A 20,820-nucleotide genomic window follows, 5' to 3' on the forward strand; every position below is an offset into this window, starting at 1 on the left:
TCCTCAGCAGCCTGGGGTCACTTTGGTCCCCAGAGGTGGGTGGGGCGGCCCGGGGGGCGGGCGGTTCTGACCAGGTATCGATGGAGGAAAGTGACCTTCATGTGGCCCTTTTAGGGTCTGTTGGAAAGCATAGTTGCTGTCACTGAGTCTACCAAACTGAGTTCCTTGAGGACAGAATGGAATCGAGTTGATTCCTTCTTCCAACCTCAGTACAGGGCACCTGGGTGGCTTAGTAGGTTAAAGGCCTGCCTTCGGCTCAGGTCATGGTCTCAGGGTCCTGGGATGGAGTCCCATCAGGCTCACTGCTCAGCGGGAGTCTGCCCCTCCCTCTCCCTCTGCCCCTCCCTCTCCCTCTGCCCCTCCCCTCTGTTTCTGCGCGCGCGCTCTCTCTCTCTCAACAAATAAATAAATAAAATCTTAAAAAAAAAAGAACCCTCAGTACAATACCTAGGTGCAAAGCTGTGGCTTAATAAATGGAATGATGCAGAATGAGATGAAAATGAGTGCATGACTGGGCCAGTAAGTCTCGAACCAGAACTAGGTGTAATAGGTCCCTGACAGATCTCTTCACCCCTTAGCTTTTAATTCATTTAATAAATGGGTGCCCACCAAGGTGCAAGGCACACTGGGGGATAAAGTGAAAACAAGACAGTTAAGGCTGCCCTCAGTCAGGACTTTCACTCATCTGAAAGGCGGCACATCGGCTTGTAATAAATAACTTCAAAGGGACAAATGCTCAGAAAAAGATAAAATGGAGTGATGTGGTAGTAAAAGGGAGAAGAGAGCCATGGGTGGTTAGAGAAAGCCTCTTCCATTTGAGCAAAGACATAGAATGGAAAAAGCAGCAGCTAGAAGGTCCAGTGTGGGGGGAAAAGCATTCCAGGCAGAGGGCACAGCCAGGTATAAAGGCTCAAGGCAGGAATAAACTCTCCCAATTTGAGGAACAAGAAGGCCATTGTGACTATAGTGATAGTGGTAGAATGAGGCTGGAGAGGTAGACATAGGTCCTTTAAGGCCACAGGAACAAGTATGGGCTCTACCCACTCCATTTTGTACAGTTGCCAAATTAGCATTTCCTTTTTTTTTTTAAAGATTTCTTTTATTTATTTATTTGACAGAGAGAGACACAGCGAGAGAGAGGGAACACAAGCAGGGGGAGTGGGAGAGGGAGAAGCAGGCTTCCCGCTGAGCAGGGAGCCTGATGTGGGGCTCAATCCCGGGACCCTGGGATCATGACCTGAGCTGAAGGCAGTCGCTTAACGACGGAGCCACCCAGGCGCCTCTCAAATTAGCATTTTCAAAGTACCTCTTCCACACGACTCTTCTGCTCAGAAATCTCTCCACATTCCCCAGGGCTTTCCAAATAGTCTTAGCACAATATTCAAAACTCTCCATAATCGAAATTACCTACCTCTACAGCTATTTTTTCATTATATCCTGGCTAAATTTTTTACTTCAGCAAATCAACCTATTTGCTAGCCCCTACACATACCTTGTGTACTTTCATTTCATACCCTTCTCTTCACTTTTTAAATTAAATATATGTGCATATTAAGAAAGCTCTTAACAGCAGTTCTCTGTCCCATTTTCCACCCCAACCCAGTACATACATATTTTTAAACCTCATACTAGTTATCGATTTATGCATTCTGGACATTGCTTATTTATTTCCAAATTTGATTGATGGATTTATCTTTCTTCCACCTCCCCCTAACCTTTTAAAATAGTGAAATCATACTTTTTGGTTAAGTCAATATAGTTTTTAGTATTGACATTTTGCCTATGAGTAAATGCTTCCTTTTTACAACTTTTCATTTCTCCTGGCATTAATCATTGCTTTACTTTTGCATTTGCTTTTTAAAATAGTATATCTACCATTAAGTCTTACCATATATTCTAATAGTTTCTCAATGTATATTTTGTTTACACTGTCAAATATATTAGATAAGCCAACCATTTTTTTCCCCTTGGAGCCTTCCATTCTCTTGCTCTGGTCTGCACTGTTGGCTGTCTCAGCCTATGCACGGCTGTCATCCTGGAACTTCTCTGCATCATCCTTAGAATTCCCATCACCTCTCCTCCCTGTTGGGTCCCCATTTCCTGGATATTTTACTCCTTTGCTTTGGTAAAGCACACCCTTGGGTGGCTTACTTTGAAAGCATGGGAAATAAAACCCTTTTCAAGAACTTGCAAATCTGAAAATATGATTGAAAGTAACTTTCCTTCAGAATTTTGAAGGTATCACTACATTGTCTTCCAGCATCCAGTGTTGCTATTAAGCAGTCAGTTTGAGCTCTGTTTTTCCTAAGGCTTTGCACATTACTTGTTTTTACTCTCTCTGGAAGTCTTTAGGAAGTTCTCTTTATTCCTGGGGTTCTGAAAAAATTTTTAAAGATTTTACTTATTTATTTATTTTTAAGATTTTATTTATTTGTCAGACAGAGAGCGAGCACAAGCAGGGAGAGCAGCAGGCTCCCCGCCAAGCAAGGAGCCCAATGCAGGACTCGATGAGGCACTCGGACTCCATCGCAGGACCCTGGGATCACAACCTGAGCCAAAAGCAGACGCTTAACCACTGACTGAGCCACCTAGGCTTCCCGGGGTTCTAAAATTTCATGGTGCTATGTCTTGGTGCTAATTTACTGTGCTAGGCACTTGGTGAGCCCTTTCCATCTAGAAATTCAACAATATTTCCTTGAATTATTTAATAACATCACTACCATTTTCCCTGTTTTTTATAACTCCTGTTAGATGCTGGACCTTCTAGATTGATTCTTTATTTTTTTCCCTCCTTTATCATACATTCCCTTTTATTTTTAAATGACTGCACCTTTTTTGGGAGCTTTTCTTGACATTTCCAACCTTTCCCCTATCCAATTGGATGGGTAAAATGTTCACAATTCAAAATTCAACTACTTAAGGATGGATGTAGTCTCCATCCTATTCAGGTATGCAGTCCTCCAATTCTCAGTAGGAAATAATTCACTTATTTTTAATTCTTAAAAACCTTGTTATCCAGTTCTCCCTTTTCATAGTACTTTCTTCATAGACACAGTATCTTCCCTCTTTGAATTTTAAGAATAATTATAGCTCCCTGCTGCCTTGAGGTTTTCAAAAATCTCCCTACTTTCTCTTTGTTTCCTTCATTTCAGTTTTGTTTTGGTCCCCACCTGTCACATTGGAAGTTTCCTTAAATGTTCGATGGCCATTGGCGGTCTATTCACATTTAAGAGCAAGATACTAAAAAGCTGATTGGAAGCTGTCCATGTACAGGGCTTTTTTTGTTTTTTGTTTTAAGATTTTGTTAAAATAATCTCTATACCCAAAGTGGGGCCTGAACCCACAACCCCGAGATCAACGGCCGCACATTCCACCAACTGAGCCAGCCCCCACATACAGGGTTTATTAACTAACAGGTTTCACTGTAGGGTGATCAAGTGGGGGTGATGATGGCTTTTTGTTTTGAGGAAACAAAAAATATAAGTATTTAAAGGCTTTCTTTTTTCCCCGTTTTTCAGTTTGTTTTTGCCTGGTATGTGCTGATATTCAGAGCCCTCATATACTTTCACTTAATCCCTCATTTCCAATCTAGCCCCTCCCCCCACCCCCATGTCTGCTCTTGAGTCCAGAGGCTCCAGTACCTCTTCCCTAAGGTTCTGAAATTTCATTCATTCTACTGGGCACTCATAAGCTCTGTCAGTCTGAAAACTCAAGACCTTTGGATTTAGGAAAACTTCATAAATATTTCTTTGATAATTTCCTCCCACCATTTCTCCAGAGACTAAATCTCCCACTTCTCGCAAGATTAGCAGGGCTAATCACCTGGCTAAATTGGATGAGGTAGAGACCTGGGAGGCCTTTTCTTATATAGATCTTTGATTCCTCTCCACCCCACCCTGTTAGCAACAAATCCTTATCCCCTCTGCTGCGCCTTTTCTGGGTCTAAAAGGGCACATTGGGTTTGCTTTTTGTTAAAAACCACCTCAGCAGACAGAACCCATCTCATTCTGCTCTGTTCAACTTTCACTCTTTCATTTATTTTTCATTTTTCAAAATGTCAGTGTCTCTCATGCATTGTGATCACCTCAGGTTTTTCTTACTGAGTTATGGGACTTTTTTGAAGAATTCCTTTAGCATTTAAATGGGGTTTGGGAAAAAGTAAAAAACCCATGTGTTGGGGCACCTGGGTGGCTCAGTTGGTTAAGCGACTGCCTTCGGCTCAGGTCATGATCCTGGGGTCCCAGGATCGAGTCCCACATCGGGCTCCCTGCTCAGTAGGGAGTCTGCTTCTCCCTCTGACCCTCCTCCCTCTCATGCTCTCTGTCTCTCATTCTCTCTCTCGCAAATAAATAAAAAAAAATCTTTAAAAAAAAAAACACCCACGTGTTTAATGTGCCATATTTAAATGGAAACCCTTTGCTTTGCTTTTTTTTTTTTTTTTTTCTTGATTAAACATATTTATTTACAGCATGCCTGACTCTGTGACAAGCAGGCTTGAGCCCTGGTCATTCTGGCTCTAAAGGGCAGTGTGTTCTGCAGACAGGTGCCTGCCACTCTACCTCTTTAACTCCACCTGTGTGTATACCTTGGTGATATCATGGTATCTGCCTTCAGGGGGCTGGTAGTTGGAGATTGGTGGCGTGTAATCTGGCCCTTCGCTTTCAAAGGGGAACAGATTGGGGTCCCGCTTGGTGGCCTCCACATGTAGCTCTGGGGACAGGAGTTGCAGCTCCTGCAGAGCTTCCTGCTGGGACTCAAGCATGGACCTGATGGCATCCCTCTCCTTCTCATGCTTTTGATGCTTGTACAGAGACCACTTCTTCAGGAGCAGAGCTCTCTGCTCACTCTCAAAGGAAAGCACCATGTGAGGCTGCTGTCTTGCTTTATCCAAGAGCCTCACAGGTGTAATAAAATCTTCGATGGGAATTACCTCCTGGCTAGCTTTCTCCAGTCGTCTGATCCTCTTTTTCCAAACGGTCCTTTACTGCTTGGTCTTTTTTAGGATCTACCTTTTTCTTCTTTCACAGAGGTTCTGCTCTCATGGGAATGAGCCCCCAGAAGGACAAAAATGAAGCTCGCTGGTGGGTGTCTCTAATCTGTGTCTGCCATGTTCCCAGAAGCCAACTCCGAGAGCACAGAGCGTGAGCAGAAACTCCCAGCGCCGCGAAGGCCATGGCCCCTCTGGCAGTCGACCCGACCCGCTGCTTTCGGGCATGCGCCCCTTCGCCCCTTCGTGGTCCAGCCCGCAGTGCTCCTCTCAAAGGTCCAGCCTTCCCGTCGTTCCGCGTTCCCCACCCTTTGCTTTGCTTTTAAAGTCCCCTTCTACCCCTTTCTACTTTTAGGCCACTCAGGTGTCACAATCCTGTAAGCCTTCCCTAATTACTAAATCGGGTGCCTGGGTGGCTCAGTTGGTTAAGCGACTGCCTTCGGCTCAGGTCATGATCCTGGAGTCCCTGGATCAAGTCCCGCATTGGGCTCCCTGCTCAGCGGGGAGTCTGCTTCTCCCTCTGACCCTCCCCCCTCTCATGTGCTCTCTCTCAAAGAAATAAATAAAATCTTTAAAAAAAAAAGCCTTCCCTAATTACTCTACTGGAAGGAATCTCTTCCTTCTATAAAGTTCTTTGGTCACCCTCTGATCCCTGCCACCCATTAGGTACAAATCAGAGGTGCCCTATAAGTTATTTGTATTTAACTGCTCCTAGTAGTCCATGCCATAACCTTTATATGCCCTCTAGGCACTAGGTCCTGTATCTGAAAAGCAAAAACTGAGATTTACTGAATAAGAAAAGTAAATTAAGCTCCTGTGTTTTCCTCTTTAGAAATACTCAGTAATGCCCCTCACATCCGAGTACAAATCAGTATCATTTTCCTTAGCTTACTCCTTTCTACCCAAATAAAATGAACATTGGCAACCATTTTATCTGTGATGTTCAGGAGGGCCACTCATTACCAGTAACATTTGCCATGGTTTAAGTGTCAATAGGGTAAAGGTTTTAGGACGACAACAAAGAGCTAAAAAAGATGAGACAGAAGGGCATGTCTCATAGTTGAAGTTAAAGGAGACTATATAGCAAAATGGCAAACTCCAGCATGGCTCTATCAATGACCAGTTATGGGACATCTCTGAACGTTAGGCTCCTCATCTGAAAATGGGGATAAGACCTACATCATCTACTGTGAAGTTTAGTTAAACACATGAAAAGTACTTAGCAAAATGCTTATCATACAGTAAACACTCTCTCAATATTAGGGGAAAGCCCATTTCATAGGATCTTCCTCTGTTCTTAGGATACCCATTGCTGCCTTGGGGTTATATTTGCCTCTGGAGGCAATTTCCCTTCACTGAGACACTGAATATGCTGAAACGGAAAGAATTCTTGATTATGAGATTCAAGTCTTTGGCTCTACCCCTCTTAAGAGTCTTGAGACCTTAAGCAAACTTCCTTATCTTGAAGATGTTGAATATCCCAGCTTCCCTGGTAGTAGTACTGGGCCAACTGGACAAAGCATGTGAGGGACTGGCAGTTGGTTAATGGACTTTACATAGCTTGGATCATCACCCCTGGCAGGAAAGTGTTTGGACTAGGGCTCTATGGAAACAGGCTCAGGCACACCACTCCAGGACCACAAATTGGTCCACAGAGGCTGGAAAAGAATCTAAGCCTCTGACTACCCATGAGCAATGGTCAATTAGCAAGGCACCACAGTACCACCTAGTGGCTGTTAACACGCCACTTCTCCCTCTCCCCTAAGTGTTAGGGAAAAGCTGCCAGGTTCAGAACTCTTTGGTCACCTACACCAAGAGCTGATCAGTCAGAATTGGAGAGAAACCAAATACACCCCTCTCTCTCTTTTTTAATATTAACAAATACAAGCAGCAGAAAGGGCCAGCTGCTCTCTGCTGTTCCCTGAGAAAGCCAGAGCACAAAAGTGTTCCCCTGGGCTTCCTCTAACTGCAGGGCCTGCTTTGCTCCTCCTTGGGCAGAGCTCTGTTCCAGCCCAACTTCCCTTTTCCCAACTCTGCGGTCAGGATGGGAGGCACGTGGTTGCTGGCGGTGGGAAGAATACTGTAGTTCCAGCGTCTGCTCCTTTAAGTCTCTGCTTGGATGGCGGTCACTCATCCTTCTGCAACTAGCTTCTCATTTGCTCTGGCCCAGAAGCCAGGAGGGCTATCAACCACACCCACAGAAGCAGGCAGTGCAACTTCAGTCATCTTCTGATGACTCCTCTTCTGCTTCTTTTAGCCACTGGATGAACCTCTGCAGCTGTAAGGAAGCAGAGTGGAGAGCTACTGAGGGAGGGGCATATAAACATCTTTAACAGCCACAGAGTCCCAGGGACCAATCACTCTGGAGTCTGTGGCCAAGAGCCAGGGGACCAGAGAACCACCGTGGTGACAGGAGGGCGGCCTGACTCACCTGTTGGTTCTTGCGCAATTGCTGGCCCTTGTCAGTCACATCCTTTTGGCTGAACCAGCTCAGGATTGTTTCCTCAGCCAGGATCTCCAGCTGGTAGAAAGCCATGAGTACCTGCACAAGGCCAAAAGGAGAGCTCTCAGGGACCTTGCAGAATCCAGCAAGATATAATAGATAACAAAGGAAGAGGAGGCAAGATCTTAGCACCTCTCTCTACCAGACTGTCAGCTTCCTTTAAAACACCAAGCAGTTGCTTTTAAAAGAGACAAAAATGAGCTTTTCACTCTGCTACTGGGACAGGTATAATTTCTGGAACTAGTGCTGGGTCGCCAGGATAATCCCCAAATGGTTGCCTTACTAGCCTGGCTCCCAGCTGTACTATCCCAGCAATCAGCACAATAATAGGGGTGGAACGGTGCTATTAATCAAATCCTATACTGGATTCATGTCGGCCTGTTTTGTGTCTCCATGGAGGTAGCCAAAGACCTGTTTCCAAGCAAATCCAGGACTTGGGCGAGGTGGTATTCACCTTGGCCATGGAAGTACTAAGAGCTTCATGCTCCAGGAAGAAGTCCTCAATGGCTGCCAATGCTTCCAAATGATCAGCTGCACGCTTTATGTAGTTCCTAAAAACAGGGCTCCAGGACTTGAGCAGCTATGGAAGAAAGGAGAAGGGAGCAAGGAGCTGCAATATATTCCTAAGCATGCACCTATACCCGGATAGCAAAGAAAGTCAATACTGAAAACATGGGACTTTCAGGATATGAGAAAACAAGAGGGAGATGATACAGGCCTGAGGAATCATGTCAACCCTGGCAGTCAGGGCTGGCAAAAAAGAAAAGATTTCCCAGGGAAAGTGAAAGGGGGTCAGATGCTATAGGCTGCCTCAAAATACCTATTACCAGCCTAAAGGATCTCATTCTGGGTCAAATCATTTCAGTCAGAGAATATAAAAGTCCAGGTCTATTCTGGGCATACCTTTGGGGTCTAGTATGGTCTGAATCCTGGAGTCTCAAAGAGCACTCAGTATTGAACCTAACTTGACTTCTCTGGACCAGCCAAGTTTGCTCTAGTACCCAATCTGCATCCAAAGGCAAGGAGAAAGGAACCACAAGTAACACATATTCCACAATAAGACCTTCTACTCCCTATTTCCTTTAAAGTGAAACATGGCAAGGACGTGGATATGCCTCCACCCAGTCCCTTGTACCCAGCCCCGATCTTTGCTCACGGGAAGCAGCAGGGCACCGTAACGGTTTGGGTCCAGCAGGGAATCCGTTTGTTGCAGGGGGAACTCCAGGACCACGTGGCTCAGTACCTGCATCACCTCTTTTAGGCTTATGTTGTAGGCATACCTGTGGGGAGATGGAGGTGACACCAGGGTCTTCACTGGCCCTTTTAGCCTGCTGTAGGATTATGACTTTGGCAGGACACTGGGGGAAAAGTCGGCTGGAACCACATGCAAGAGGAGGGCTTTGGCAGGGGAAAGTCTGTGCTGAGGCTGGAACCTAATGCTCTCCTTGCTCCTAATGCTACTGGCATTGTCCATTTGGGATGCTGAGGGAATCAGTTCCTATTTGGGAAAGGAATAGGAGAGAACCTCTACCTGCCTGGGATTACCCGGAGGAGAGAAGAAAGAGGGAGGGCTGGTCTTACTTGAGAGAGTTGATCTCTAGGACTAGATTGTCACAAGAAATGTTCTCTTCCTTGCCCCGCTGTAGTGTTCCCAGGACTTCATTCTGGAACACTGAAATCAGAGCACGAGTAAGTTCATGAACCAGTAACACTCCAGAATGCTTTAAGTTCTCTAGTCCTGACTTTATACCAAACCCTTCTGGGAGAAACACAAGTCTTTGGCTAGTTGATCCAGACAAAGAACAAACTCGGCGGTTTTCTTCTTTTGTCCCAGCACACTGCTCCCCTGGCCAATCACCTTTGATGTCATCCATCTGTGGGGAGCCTGCTCGGCTATCTAGCTCCTCGGAATCCACACTCTGCTCACTTTCAGTTTCACTCTCTTCTTCCACGTTGATCGTGAGTCCTGAGAACCCATAAGGGTGAGAAAAAAGAAAAGTAAGAGCTGTTGACAAAGAGGAATATATCTGTCCTATCTGAATGTATAAAGTAATGAACGAGTAGGCGGATTCTGAAGTGTTCACTTTTCATCAGAATATTCTGACCTGGGAAGGGGGGGTGACAGGAATAAGGCCTCGCTCACCCCACAGATTCTGCCGTAGTTCCTCTTCGTCCTCCACATTTATGTCTGCAGCTCTCCAGAGGTAGCCCTGGCCAGCAACTCCGACTTCTGCTGGATTGTAACCTGGAAAAGGCAGTGATCTTTAGTGAACGCATAGGAGAAGCACAATCCCTCCAGGAAGAAACACTGGTTTTCCCATGGGGCAGAGAGACACACAGATGCCCCACACCTAATTAGCCTCACACCTTTCAGCTTCACTTTCTCCTTTTCTTGGTTAGCCCCAGAATCGTCACTGAACTGGCCATCATCCTCATCTTCCTCTGCATCTGGAGGGTACAAAGAGATCACCGAGCCCTCAGGCAGCGTGATGTTTGGGCCCACCACCACCTAGCGGACACAAAAAGAGTGGGTGACACAGCTTCATTAGTGTGTTGGGGAAAGGTACATCCTGACAACGAGAGTGATTTTTACTAAGCTAACTAGAAGACAAATGAATCCACTGGATTTGGACTCTCAATTCAGGCTGGATCATGGGTGGACATAAGGCCCCTCTGGCTCAGCATGACCACCACTCAGTTTGGGGTCTTTGTGCAGTATGGAGCAGGTCTCACCTGGGAAGTGAGGACACAGCGTGGCTTCAGTGTAACTTGTTCCTTGACTTCAGCATTGTCACAGAGCAGAGACTGATGGATCTGTGCTCCAGCAGCCACTCGGACACCCCGCCACAGGTAGGCCTGGTCCAGCACCACGTTATCACCTGGCTCAGAACAGGAAGTACTCCTGGTGACTCAGGGTTCCAGACCAGGGCCATTCCTGGAGGATAGGGCTGACTGATACCAGCATGGTTCCCATCCAGCTCTGATACTCCACCCCCAATTCACCAGAATCACCCTCTCCCCCTCTACACTCCAGCCCGAGGATAGAACAGTGCTTAGCATGACCATCCTCCACCAGGTTTACAACAATCACAGACTATATACCGGACTTAAGAACCTGAGAACCTTCAAGATATCTGGGGACCCCTTTGAACTCAAGAACCTTATTAGAATCATATCCACATCTAGAAGCAGAACTAAAATTTCCCATCTCTTCTTGTACACTTTAATTTTTTTAAAGACTTTATTTTTAAGTAATCTCTACAGCCAACGTGGGCTCAAACGCACAACCCCAACATCAAGAGTTGCATGCTCTACCAACCAAGCCAGCCAGGCACCCCTCTTCTTGTACATTTTATAATTAGAATCTTATTGTTCTTTTAAAGGACAGTTCCATTAGAAGCATCCCATTCCTACAACCAAAGTGAGTTACCAAGAGGCCAACCAGGCAGTTATGGTTGAGTAAAAAGAACACTGGACTTAGAATACTTAGATTCAAGTCCTAGCACTACCTCTCATTACCTATGACCCTGAGGGAGACAAACTCTTTGAACCTGTTTGCTTGGCTATAAACTGGAGATAAATAATACCTACTTCACAAGGTTTTTGTGAGGATAAATGAAACAATGTATGCCAAAGCCCTTTATAAACTGCAATGCACCAAACAGATGTTATTATTGCATGTTAATTATCCACTTGGTCCTGAACGTGAATAGGGTACTCTGGAATGTGAAGAGTCACCCAGTAAGAGGCTCACAGGCCACATATTAAAGGCCACAAATTTCACATCCCCATTCCCTCCTTTATTAAGGTAGCCACTCTAGTTCCTTATTCTCAGGGACTTATCCCTTTGTATCCTTCTCTACATGCCCCCCATCACCCCAGGTTCCTGCTCCTAGAATGACCATCCTGACTTCCCCACTGTGCTCACCAATGTGGCAGCCGGGGCCAATGACACTGTTGGTGATAAAGCAATTGCTGCCAATGACAGTGCCAGAACCCAGAAGCACATTTTCCTCCAGGATGCTGCCATGGCCCAGGCTGACCTCAGGCCCTCGGTAAATGTTATGCCGGGAATGAGTGCAGCTCTGGGTTGTGTTGTCAGTGAAGTTCGCCTCTGGGGTGAGAGGGTAGACCCATCGGCGGATGACATCAGCGCAGACTGCCGCATACATGTGCAGGTTGGAGACCCGGGCACCATATTCCCTAGTTGTCACGTGCATGTGGATCTGGTTTCCTAGGATCTGAATGGGAAGAAGGAAAGGGAGGTAGCCCAAGCAAGTAAGAGAGGAAGAACACACCCAGGTACAACTCTTTTTAACCTTAAGTACCCCTCTGCCCCTCAATGTCATAGCCAAATGGCTAAAATTTTTCTTTGTGTCTGATTCCCTCTCTCCTGCAGCTCTTTTCCTTCATCCTAAGGCTCCATAAAACACAAAAGGGGACCAAAAGTTATCATCAGCATGGGATAATATCATAGTCCTCTTCTAAAGAGGCCCGGGAGCCTTCTTACCTCCTCATTCACTAACAGGCCTCGCACAAAGTCATCTCGAGTTTGGTAGTCAAAGTTGTCTGTAAAGAGTTGAGGCACCTGTGGGGGGGAAGTTGGGTGGGGCCAAGGTGAGTGCTATTCTCTGGAAACAAAAATAAGTCCCTACAGACCTATCAGACCCTATGATAGCTGGACAAGGGCCAGAATCCCAAAAAGGTTCCCAATGGGATATTGGAGTCAGGATGACAGCACCTATTTACTGTGGAACTCAGAGTTCTACTCTTTGGATGTGCAACCCTGGCCCTGAAAAGCTCACCTGAGGAGAGCAGATGCTGATATGACAGTCCAGTAAATCATAGCGAATCTCTACTCCATCTCCATTGCCCTGGAACAAACTCTGTGGGGAGAAGGTATAGGACTTCATTTAAAAAAAAAAAAAAGATTTTATTTATTTATTTGAGAGAGAGAGCGCGCGCACAGGGGGAGGAGCAGAGGGAGAAGTAGGCTCCCCGCCGAGCAGGGAGCCTGATGTGGTGCTCAATCCCAGGACCCTGAGATCATGACCTAAGCTGAAGGCAGACGCTTAACTGACTGAGCCACCCAGGCGCCTGGTATAAGGACTTTAACCTGTCTCCTGCTGAAGCCTGTCACTCTCCCACCTCAAGGACCCAGATACCCACACACCAGCGGAAAAGAAAACCGTCGAAGGCCTTGGGTCTTCTGGAAATGGAGAATCCGGTTTGTGGCACTATCCATAGCCACTACCACATTGTCCTCATGGCAACGAGTTGGGTGGCTAGGGGACGACTCTTTGAAGATCATTGTCATCACAGATACATTTTTTTCTAGCTTCCGCCTCAATCTATAAAGTATAGGAGGGAGAGAGCAGCAAAACAGCAGTCTTAGGGCTCTGCTGGTCACACACCCTTTGTCCCTACCATCTTCCCATCCTGACCTGTGTTCTTCCAGGGCTCTGGTAATATTGATGTTTGAGACGACGTCCCCATACACCAGAAGGAAGTCAGAGCGCACCAAGGCCTTGGCATCAACATCACGGAGAACATCCCCCAGTGATCGATATAATTCTGATGTAATTATTCGAACCACATTGAGGGATGTAGGGTGGCACCACTTGGATTTCCTAAAGGAAGGGGATGAGGAGAATGAGCAAATCAAGCATAAAGATCATGTAGAGCTTCCCTATTTTTCTCATCCATTCAACATTCACACCCCTTCTCTATGGCTTTTTGGGGTTCCTGCCAGCATCCTCTACTTCAAAGAGATTTATGAACTGTAATTAATGTTTTCAGCATCCTGTGTCACCAGTCTTGTTTTATGGGTTAGAGAAACATGGTTATTTCTTCTCCATACCCTGACACCTATCCCCCAACACGGATTTGAATTCAAAATCTTGCTGAGATTTAGAGTATACAAAATATCCTGGGAACACACTTTCCATGCCACTTCTCTCCATCAAAGTCCAAACCAAACTTAGGAACTGTCTAAAGGACACCATGCTAATATCCTAGTCTTTATTCCCTGAACTTCCATAAATCCTGAGATTCACTCTTTTTCAAGAAGATTTCATCAAACATTTGTTAATTAACAGTGTTTACTATGTACTTTGTACGAAGCTAGGCACTGGGAATACAAAGATGAGAAAGAGCTCAATATTTAGAAGCTCAGTGGAAAAACAAAGATGTTAGTCTTGCAACTTGCATACCGGAGCCATTAGATAAAAACAAAACCTACGGGACAAAACTTTGTAAGTGAGATCCAGAAAAAATCCAAATGCTATTCTTTAATCTTCGTTACAACTTTAGCTGCTCACCTCCTGATAAGTGAAGAGAAAGCCCTTAGTTCTTATGATGGAATCCAAATAGACATATTTTTCCCCTCACAATTTCCCCTTATTTAGTTATAACCATCCTAAGGGAAGTGGAAAAAATGGTGAAACATGGAAAGAAAAGTTGCAGAGCCTTACAGTAAATGTTCCTTGATTTGGGCAGCCTTCCAGCAACAAAAGACAAAGGTTTCCTGTACACCTGTGGCAGTCAGAAATTCCAGAGTGTAGTCAATTAGTGCCACATTGGCCAGGGGCAAGAGGACCTGGAAGGTAGAAGATGAAAAAAGTCTGAAGTCTTGAATCCACGAAGGGCCTCTAGGTACTATTCTTTCCTCCACTTAAGCACAATTTTCACTTCCCTACCAGTGTTTCCAAACACCATCGTTTTACTTTATCTTCTCAAGTGAAAAGTAATCAGGCCCCTGCCTTTGATGTTCATGGCATCCTCTAAGCATAAGAATCTACGGTGAGAATCTAATAGTAAGCATGGAATCTGCTTGCTTAGCACGGGACATAGCTGCTACAGAACAGCAGGCCACCTTGGCAAAGGAAAATACTAAAAATCAATCATATCTCCAGAAACTTAAGTAATGATAAGTCATTTTCCCCCATAAAATTTCCTTCCTTGATACCTTTCTAAGGGGAGTCAGAGACTGGCCACCCCAATCACTTGTCCCAAATGAACTACCTTTAGGTTTTTTGGGAGGAGTGGGGAGTTAGGATTTTTCCTGAACTGAATGCAGCTCCCTGTCTTTGACTTAACTGGGGACCGCTGAGTGACCCAGCAATCCCTAAAACTAACTCGGTCCAATTCCCCAGTATCTAGACAATACTGGGTCTGCTGGCAACCAGCCACTAAACCTGCTCTGTCCTCCTTTTGACAGATGGCACCAGCTGTCATTAAAACCTGGAAAGAAAAAAAGCACACCCTCCAAGATTCAAGACGGCTGTTACTATGGGATTAGACTGTTAACAGTCTGCTTTTTTTTTTTTAGGTATATGACCACCCTTTTGCAGGCGAAAGGAAGTGTTATTCCCATTCACCCAAGGATCTTTTTCCACTGCACAGTTAAAGGCATTACAGCCTCCGTCTGAAGCACTGAATCCCCACGTAAAGGCTTCTCATAAGCACTGCTTCTACATTTAACCCTCTGCACGCCTTCCAAACCTCAGGTGGCCAGGACTACGAGTGCCCATTTGCCAGAGCACGCCTCACTAGGCAGCCGAAAGGATAACCTGCCCTAGCCCGGCCACCTTCGGGCCCTCTGGCTGCTCCCGCGCGCGGCCCTCACCCGAGGCTGGTCCTTGGAGATAGGGAAGAAGCGGCGATTGAAGCTATCTGCCACCAGAACTGCTTGCAGGGGTGGCGGCGGTTCCTCCTCGGTCCCTTTGGCTCCCCCGCCGCCGCCGCCGCCGCCGCCGCCTCCCGGCCCAGGGCCGCTTCGCTTGTTGGCCCGATTAGCCACCGCACCAGGCGCAGTCGCCGCCATCTTCTTCCCTCACGGCCACCACTTCCGCACGGAAACGGACACCGCTCGCAGTAGGGGACAAAAAGGACCCAGCGCTCGAAACGCGATGGACTAAAGGGGAAGGAGGGAGGAGACGGGGGGAGAGCAGTGCGCAGGCGTGTCCCCTCGGCGCGGGCACCGGCGGAGGTGTGAGCTGGGAGGAGCAAACCGTGCGCCGCGGGCTGGCTCGGCGGGTTGAGGCGCGGGGTGGGGTGGAGTCCAATGGACCACAGACTCGAATTGCAGGTACAGTAGGCCTTCATTTGTACGCGAGCAAGCCGAGATTCTTGAGGGATGGTAGGACTTGGGGTCTCTGCGAGGGAGCCAGATCCATTCGGAATATGTAATCTTCCTTTGCCCGGAGCATGTTAACAACTGTAGTCCTCCATCTACATTCTAGTCACGTAAATGTGACCCGGCACCTTGGGGAGCTCGGAACCCATTCAGACATCCCCTTCCCCCAGGGGACTCACAGTCTACCTCAATACAGAACGTGATATAGTAGGGAGAGTAGTAATTCTGTTGAGCGTTGATGGTGGCCAGGGGACGATACAAACATTAAGTCATTTAATTCTTCACACATTTCTGCGAGAACGTCTTATTCATTCGTTGGTTTCTTGAACTCTCAGAGGGGTGAACTTCCCCCAGCTACTAAGTGGAAGAACTGGTATTGGAACCGAATCTGTCCCACTTCGTAGTTCCAGTCTTTCTGCCAAGTTAAGCGGGGATAAAAGTTACTGTGTTATGATTTCTTCATTTCTTCGTTCGTTCGGCCTATCAGCATTTATTGAAACCCTACTCTGTCTTAGAGTGGAGTTGGGGTGACCAGAGAGTTGAGGGGGACTGGAGTGAAGCCTTGGAGGCGGAAGGAACTGCGAGCACAGAGGCGCAAAGCCGTAGGCTCGGGAGATGTGGGAGGGTTGGGGAAGAAGGCGGTGGCTGCGGGGAGAAAACCAGGCCTGCTGAGGAGCCAGACTCGGTGGGACTCGGTGGAAGCGAGGCAACGCAGCTCGGGCGGCATTTGTAGGTCAGGAGCTTTCCAGCAAGGCACCGCGCGCGCCCTTTCTGCCCAGAACTGCCCGAATTCCACGATCCGCTTATCCTGCAAAGTTTCTGCAAACGTTGTTTCCACCCATGCCCGCCTTGCTTGTTGGGATTTGAGGTTCAGAAGGCTTAGATTTGTTGTTTCCACGTGGGACCAGGGAGATCTTTCATTTCTTCTCCATACTAGTGAATGAGAGCGCTGGGCAAACACCATTTCCTAAGGATTTTGGAAAATTTAGCCTGGAGAAGGAAAGAGAAGGCAACTCAGTAAAAGTTTTCAGTTGAATTTATGTACATTGAAGAGAATGCTGTTCTACTGTCCTACAAATCCACAGGCAGAAAGAGAAAAAAGGATGACTAAATTGGGCTAGTGATTGGCGGGTGCGTGTACACACAGAGGTGGGGTGATGATGGTGATGGTGGTGGTGGTGAAGCATATAGAAAATAGGTCCAGTTTTAGACATTTTTAAATGACTCTTGCGACCCAGGAAGGTGGTGAGTGATAAATCCAGTCCTTCTAATTTTGTAGACAGGCAACTGGATAGATGAGTTGGTTTTTTTTTAAAGATTTTATTTATTTATTTGACAGAGAGAGACAGTGAGAGAGGGAACACAAGCAGGGGCAGAGGGAGAGGGAGAAGCACACTCCCCGCAGAGCCAGGACCCTGGGATCATGACCTGAGCCGAAGGCAGACGCTTAACGACTGAGCCACCCAGGTGCCCCTAGATGAGGTTTTTAATGGGATTCAGATGGGTCTCAGAGAGAATGTTTGTTTCAAAATTAATCGACTCAACAACAACAAAAATCCAAACAAAAATGAGTCAAGTTCTTGAATAAACATTTCTCAAAAAAGATGTACAAATGGCCAATAAAGTACATGAAAAGATGCTCAACATCACTAAACATTAGGGAATCACAAATCAGAAGTACAATGAGATGTCACCTCACATACTTAGGGATGGCCACTATAAAAAAAACAAAACCAAACAGAAAATAACAAGCGTCAGTGAGGATGTGGAGAAATTGGAATCCTTGTGCACTGTTGGTGAGAATGTAAAACAGAATAGCCACTGTGGAAAACAGGACAGTGGTTCTTCAAAAGATTAAACATAGAATTACCATATGATTCAGCAATTCTACTTCTGGATATATACCGCAAAAAAGTGAAAACGGGGACTCAGATATTTATAAACTCGTGTTCATAGCATCATTATTCACCATAGCTAAAAAATGGAAAGCAAACCAAGTATCCATTGACGAATAAGTGGATAAGCAAAATGTGAGATATACATATGACAATGTTATTCAGCCCTTCAAAACAAACAAACAAACAAAAGATGGAATGTTATTCAGCCTTAAAAAGGAAGGAAATTCTGACATAAGCTATAGCATGGATGAACCTTGAGGACATTATCCTAAATGAAATAAGCCAGTCACAAAAAGACAAATACTGTATGATTCCATTTATATGAGGTACCTAGAAGAGTCATAACAGATAGTAGAATTGTGTTTGCTAGGGGCTGACTGGGACAAGGAAATGGGGAGTTATTGTTTTTAAAAAATTTTTTCTTTTGTTTTCTTTTCCAAAAATTTTATTTATTTATTTGAAAGAGAGTATGTGTTGATAAATGTTCAGACTTTTTTGTGTGTGTGTGTGCAGGTTTGCTATTACAGGTAATGCTGCAACAAGCATCCTTGATATTGATATCTTTATAAATTGCATTCATTTCTTAGAATTCATTCTTAAAGGAGAGTGACTGGTTCAAACTGGATACAATTCCCATGGCAAATGATAACGCTCTTGAACTCACTGGGAAGCCTTCTGAGGCTTAAATGTTTAATTATTATGTAATTGCTATCCATGGAAAATGTGTCTTTTTGTCCTTACAACAGCAATATATGGGAGTACGTTTCCCTACAGCCTCATCAACAGTATGTTGTCAACAATTCGGAGTTTCTGCCAATCCATAGAGGAAAAGAAGTGCACTTTTAGTTTTCATTTCCCTTATTTTGAGAAATGTTGAACATCTTTTCACATGTTAAAAGACCATTTGTATTTCTTTGGTCAACTATCAGTTCTGGTTCTTTTTGTAAATTAATATATCAGCGTTAAAGTTTCAAAATGGGTCTTGAATATCAATCAGTTTAGAATGTAAGTTCTGTGAAAATCAGGGCTTTCCATCTGTTTTATTCACTACTGTATCCCAGGTGTCTAGAAGGATACTTGGCACATGGCACATGCTCAATAAATATTTGCTGAATGAATGATGGGTTGTTGCTAGTCAGTAAGTGAGAGTCTGATGAGACAACTTTGAGCAAATAAATAAAAGTAATTTCAGGCTCTCCCAAGCTGAGGCTTGTAGGGTTTTTTGGTTGTTTTTTTTTTTTTTTAAAGATTTTATTTATTTATTTGACAGAGAGAATGAGAGAGAGAGAGCATGAGAGGGGGGAGGGTCAGAGGGACAAGCAGACTTCCTGCTGAGCAGGGAGCCCCATGCGGGACTCGATCCCGGGACTCCAGGATCATGAGCTGAGCCGAAGGCAGTTGCTTAACCGACTGAGCCACCCAGGCGCCCGCTTGCCTAACATTCTTTTGTTTTGTTTTGTTTTTTGTTTGCGGGAGAGAGAGCACAAGAGGGGGGAGGGTAAGAGGGAGAAACAGACCCCCCACTGAGCAGGTAGCCCGATGCGGGACTCGATCCAGGGACTCCAGGATCATGACCTGAGCCGAAGGCAGTCGCTTAACCAACTGAGCCACCCAGGCGCCCTGGTTTGTTTTTTAATTGTGGTAAAATACAACACAAAATTTCCAGTCTTAACCATTTTTAAGTACACAGTTCAGTAGTGTTAAGGACATTCTCATTGTTGTGCTACTGTCACCACCGCCCATCCATGGAGCTCTTTTCATGAGCTGCAGAACTAAAGCTCTGTACTCATTAAACAATAGCTCCTCATTCCCTCAGCTCTGGCAACCAGCATTCTGGTCTATTGAAGTCTATTGTGTATCTTTGGAGAAATGGTCTATTTGACCTTTTTTTTTTTTTTTTAAAGATTTTATTTATTTATTTGAGAGAGAGCATGAGAGGGAAGAGGGTCAGAGGAAGAAGCAGACTCCCCGCTGAGCAGGGAGCCCGATGCGGGACTCGATCCCGGGACTCCAGGATCATGACCTGAGCCGAAGGCAGTCGCTTAACCAACTGAGCCACCCAGGCGCCCTATTTGACCATTTTTAATTTTTTTTTTAAGTTGTAGGAGTTCTTTATATATTCTGGATATCAATCTCTTATCAGATATATTATTTGCAAATATTTTCTCCATTTCCATGGGTTGCCTTTTCACTCTGTTGATAATGTCCTTTGATGCACAGAAGTTTTTACTTTGGTGAAGTCCAACTTATCTTTTTGTTGTTGTTGTTGTTGTTGCTACCTGTACTTTTGGTGTCATATCTGAGAAATCATTGCCAAATCCAATGTCATGAGGTTTTTTCTCCTGTTTTCTTTTAACTTCTAAATGGCACTTTTTTTTTTCCCTCCATAGGTTCTACTACAGAGATATCAAAATAATGGTAGAATATGTCCCCTGCAGGGTACCCTTGATACATGCACAAGAGCTGGCCGTTTCTAGGCATTACTAAAGAGTCAGGACTCTAGGGGCACCTGGGTGGCTCGGTTGTTAAGCGTCTGCCTTCGACTCAGGTCATGATCCCAGGGTCCTGGAATCGAGCCCCGCATCGGGCTCCCTGCTCGGCGGGGAGCCTGCTTCTCCCTCTCCCACTCCTCCCTGCTTGTGTTCCCTCTCTCGCTGTCTCTCTCTCTGTCAAAAAATAAATAAAATCTTTTTTTTTAAAGATTTATTTATTTATTTGAGAGAGCGAGTACATGAGTGGGGGAGGGTCAGAGGGAGAAGCAGGCTCCTCCCCGAGCAGGGAGCCCAATGCGGGACTCGATCCTGGGACTCTGGGATCATGACCTGAGCCGAAGGCAGTCGCCCAACCAACTGAGCCACCCAGGCGCCCAAAATAAATAAAATCTTAAAAAAAAAAAGAGTCAGGACTCTGGTAATTGCATGCTTCAAGCTGGTGGATCAGAATACTTTGACAGTAAATCTTAGAGCCTTTTGTTCTTCTCAGCTGGGCTTACTTGTGGCTTAGTAATTAGAGCCGAGTGTTCACTGCCACAAGTGTTGTTTATTTTTCTAGTTACTTTTGGATCTGGAGTTGTTGTTCTGAAAGTTGAGGGTTCTAAATATGTTATAGCTGAGGTTTTTACTGTTCATGTCCTAGCTTAGGAAATGACAGAATAACTAAAGGTCTGAGTTCTCTCCCATTCTTCTTTTTTTTTCCCTCCCTGGAATCTTCACTATCACTTTCAGTGATAAAACTAGTTTCTATAGGTATAACAATCCTCTTTGTCTTCCAAGCTGAGAGTTGAGGAAAAAATATC

The 20,820-nt window shown here is 45.4% G+C and overlaps 2 protein-coding genes and 1 pseudogene across 5 annotated transcripts in view; 1 reads left to right on the forward strand and 2 right to left on the reverse strand.

Annotated features, from left to right (window-relative positions):
- Positions 1 to 1,009: 1,009 nt before the first annotated feature.
- On the reverse strand, positions 1,010 to 6,697 carry LOC129045372 (large ribosomal subunit protein mL40-like; annotated as a pseudogene).
- Positions 6,698 to 6,835: 138 nt separating this feature from the next.
- EIF2B5 (eukaryotic translation initiation factor 2B subunit epsilon) lies at positions 6,836 to 15,368 on the reverse strand. Its single transcript, XM_045903263.3, has 16 exons — positions 15,118 to 15,368; positions 13,964 to 14,088; positions 12,935 to 13,120; positions 12,664 to 12,841; positions 12,296 to 12,376; positions 12,001 to 12,078; positions 11,419 to 11,731; positions 10,224 to 10,369; positions 9,858 to 9,999; positions 9,634 to 9,735; positions 9,349 to 9,456; positions 9,072 to 9,162; positions 8,647 to 8,770; positions 7,945 to 8,070; positions 7,419 to 7,529; positions 6,836 to 7,265 (listed from the first exon to the last, which is right to left on the reverse strand). Exons 1-16 carry the CDS (start codon positions 15,313 to 15,315, stop codon positions 7,206 to 7,208), a joined length of 2,169 nt encoding a protein of 722 aa, XP_045759219.1. The 5' UTR covers positions 15,316 to 15,368; the 3' UTR covers positions 6,836 to 7,205.
- Positions 15,369 to 15,459: 91 nt separating this feature from the next.
- Positions 15,460 to 20,820, forward strand: part of ABCC5 (ATP binding cassette subfamily C member 5) — a 175,963-nt gene continuing 170,602 nt past the window's right edge. For 2 of the 4 annotated variants that reach the window (XM_064584433.1, XM_064584424.1), the window contains exon 1: positions 15,468 to 15,579. The gene's annotated coding sequence lies outside the window, so the exon portion shown is untranslated. Of the gene's footprint in view, positions 15,580 to 20,820 lie in introns of all 4 variants that reach the window. The other 2 variants (XM_045903264.3, XM_064584432.1) reach the window with 2 other exon arrangements.

Source organism: Mirounga angustirostris, unplaced genomic scaffold (genome assembly GCF_029215605.1).
Source record: "Mirounga angustirostris isolate CCGP_5_RB_7025 unplaced genomic scaffold, mMirAng1.0.hap1 SCAF_1, whole genome shotgun sequence".
Classification (NCBI taxonomy): Eukaryota; Metazoa; Chordata; class Mammalia; order Carnivora; family Phocidae; genus Mirounga; species Mirounga angustirostris.